The sequence below is a fragment of the Salvia splendens genome, chromosome 21, assembly GCF_004379255.2.
Source record: "Salvia splendens isolate huo1 chromosome 21, SspV2, whole genome shotgun sequence".
In the NCBI taxonomy this organism is placed as follows: Eukaryota; Viridiplantae; Streptophyta; class Magnoliopsida; order Lamiales; family Lamiaceae; genus Salvia; species Salvia splendens.
Genome location: NC_056052.1, coordinates 17,215,464 through 17,218,637, shown reverse-complemented (window position 1 = coordinate 17,218,637; position 3,174 = coordinate 17,215,464). Strand labels below are relative to the sequence as shown.

General features: G+C 48.4%; 1 protein-coding gene across 1 annotated transcript; it reads right to left on the bottom strand.

Annotated features, from left to right (window-relative positions):
* Nucleotides 1–583: 583 nt before the first annotated feature.
* LOC121785579 (indole-3-acetic acid-amido synthetase GH3.6) lies at nucleotides 584–2,966 on the bottom strand. The gene is made up of 3 exons (XM_042184049.1): nucleotides 2,596–2,966; nucleotides 1,512–2,440; nucleotides 584–1,424 (listed from the first exon to the last, which is right to left on the bottom strand). Exons 1-3 carry the CDS (start codon nucleotides 2,916–2,918, stop codon nucleotides 832–834), a joined length of 1,845 nt encoding a protein of 614 aa, XP_042039983.1. The 5' UTR covers nucleotides 2,919–2,966; the 3' UTR covers nucleotides 584–831.
* Nucleotides 2,967–3,174: the final 208 nt, after the last annotated feature.

The following is a 3,174-nucleotide window of genomic DNA, read 5'->3' as shown; positions in this document are numbered from 1 at the left end:
TAATTATCCCATGATTATTCATCTAGGATTGAGCTGGAGGACTAAATCTCATGAACCAAACACACTACTAATTTAATCCAAGGATACAATCTTGCAAACTGAACACCTCCTTAAGCTCAACATCTAATTCGTGATAGTAAACGAAAGGATTATTCTAATTTGTTTATATTGGGAAAGTAATACTCCCTCCGTCCCCTAATAGGAGTCGTTCTTTGACCTGGCACGAGTTTTAAGAAATGTAGAGAAAAGTTAGTTGAAAAAGTTAGTGGAATGTGAGACCCATATTTTTATATTGGTTTTATAATAAAATGTGAGTGTAGTGAGTTAGTGGAATGTGGGGCCTACTACCATTTATGGTAAAAATGAAGAGTGACTCTTAATGGGGGACGACCCAAAATGGAAATTAGCGACTCGGGGACGGAGGGAGTAATAAAGTTTGCATTACTCTACATTGAATTAAAGAAGGCATAACGGTAGCTAACTTTCCCAAATATGGTGGTATTTGAACTAATTAATTATGTAGATTTTATTTACTTTCTATACTAGTATGATATGCCTGGTGTCTAATTGAGTTGAGTGGGAAGGAAGAAAACAAATTAATCCCCATAGATGATGAAGTAGAAGAAAACATTCCTTGAAAAAGGATATGTTTTTTCATTTTTACATGACGGAAGATTCTACCATAATAAAACAGCGGTTAAAATGGTAAAGGAGATTGAAAAGGATGAAAAATGATTGGTTAACCTAAATAGCAAAATATTAAGTTGTACATCTCTACAAATGATGATGAAGATGATGATGACAAAATTAAACAATAGAGAAGCGCTCAACTCAATTATCCGTGCTCCATTGGTTGTGCGGCGCCGCTGCGGCGGTGAATTTGGGGCACTTTGGGCTGAAGAAGGAGGATTCGAGCCTCGAGTTGAGAAGCTCGACGATGGGCGCGAACTTGACGCATCGCGGAGTTTTGTACTGATTGATGGACGCGCCGAGGCTGATGGCGTAGTCCATGAGCTTGTCGAACGTCCCTACTTCGACGATCCTGATCTCGAGCGGCCCTATAGCCTCGTACGCCCGGTGCTGCCTGTACACCGAGTTCAGCGACTCCTCGACTGTTAGGCAGCAGTCCTCGAACACTGATGGTGGGATCGGGATCAACCTGTTGTGGCTCAGCTCCCAGTATAGCACGTAGTGCCCTGGGATGCTGCTAGTGTCCGCGTAGCTTGTGTACTCGGTCAGTGATGCCCCGAACGGCTCCAGGTGGCCGACCGCGCTCAGCACCGCGGCCTGCAGCTCCACCTCGTCGGTCTTATCCGAGTCTATGCTCAGCACCACGTTCTTCCTGCAGATGAAGTTGAACTGCGGCGCCTTGTTCTTGAACCCGGCCACGCGCAGCACGTCGCCCACTCTGTACCGGTACAGACCTGCATGATGTGTTGTACGCAAATGAACTGCATCAGATGCATTCGTGTTAACACAATCAGCAAATAGTTAGCAACTGATCACAGTACCTGCATAAGTTGTGACGACAAGCTCGTATTCTTGGCCATGCTTGACATGGGCGAGATCAACGAGCTCATGCTGCTCCTTCTCGTTGAGGGAGACGGGGATAGCGATGGAGTTGGAGAGGGTGTCGTTGCGGTGGACGGGGAGGAACTCGAAATAGGCCATAGTGGGGATGAGAGTGTACGAGACATCACTGGGCTTGCAGAGAGGGTTGAGGTTGACACCAAAGTAGCACTCGGAAGAGGCATACATTGTACAGACAAGGGGCAAACCATTGCTGTAGTAATCCAGAGTCGGAATGTACTGCGACATGGTCCCCGTCACGATAACGTCCACGTATTTCGTGTTAGGCCAGAGGCGGGTGATGATTCCCTGCCACGACCCTTTTTTACACTCGGACTCCACAAACTCGGCCAGCTTCGGGTCGGGTTTGAGGATCCGCATCACGGCGTCCCTCACTCCCTGATCCGTGATGAGGGAGTTGAGGGTCCCCGTGCGGATGTCGTGGCAGAGGAGGGACCAGTGCTTCTCGAGGAAGCGGATGGCGCGGATGAAGCCCGAGGCGAAGACCGCGCCGACACGGAGGACCTCGTTGTGCTGGCAGAGGCCGCAGAGCATTTGGGAGTACATGCTCTGGTAGGAGTCCGGGCAGAGAATGGCCTCGTTCGGGCTGGTGTAGTTCGTGTAGGGATCGTAAGGCCGGTCCATGAAGTGGGAGCTCTTGTAGTAGCTCGTTAAAACCGGGCGGGCGGGGAGGCCGCCCGGTGTCTTGCTCTCGCATTTTATGAAGAGGAAATACATCCCTTTTCCCTTGTCTAGCCCCGGGACGAACTGGCTCATCACCGGCATCAGGAGGCTATACAGCAGCGATCTCCGACCGAGCTCCTCCTCGATTGTTGGCATCATTTTCCTCTCCCCAGCAGATGTTCCAGAGCTGCATCCAACAAATACAATTGAATCACATGCAAGAATCATAATAAAGTAGGGAGCAGAGCTGTTGTTATCAGTGTGGTCCAATCTGAATTCTCTTTTTGAAACAGAAAAAAAAGTGGAAATTAAACAAGAGAAAAGTGAGGTGATTTTGGTTACCTAGTGAGGAACTCGGAGATGGGGTGGGAGCAGAGAATGGGGGAGGTGTCACCGTTGGAGATGCGGGTAATGTCGGGGAGAATGTCCTCGTAGGAGATGACGGGCAAGGTTTTCTTGAAAGTATCGCGATCGGTGTGGCCGTTGAGGCCGTGCCTCATGAGATACTCAACGTTGGCATTTCGGGAGAGGATTTCAGAAAGAACTTGTTGCTGAATTTGGTCGGGGTTGGAGGTTACATCCTCGATGAAGTCCAGCTTCTTCTTGTTGTTCTCGGCAACGCTGAAGCCGGACATCATCGGGTTCTGATCGGGTGCCTCAGGCATGGTATGTATGTATGTGTTAATGGAGTGTGTGTTTGTGTCTGGGGTTGGGGTGGGAGAGGGAGGTTATATAGAAGGGGATGGATGGGGGAGGGAGTGGGGCCCACATTGTTGCGTTCAAAAGTGCAAAGAAGCAAAATGGATGGATGGCTTGATTGTGAATATGGATAGGACTTTGTGGCAATTTGTTTTTCAACTATCACTCACTCACACGCTCAAATTTGATGCTTCATATAATTTGCATTCTGCCCATTTATTA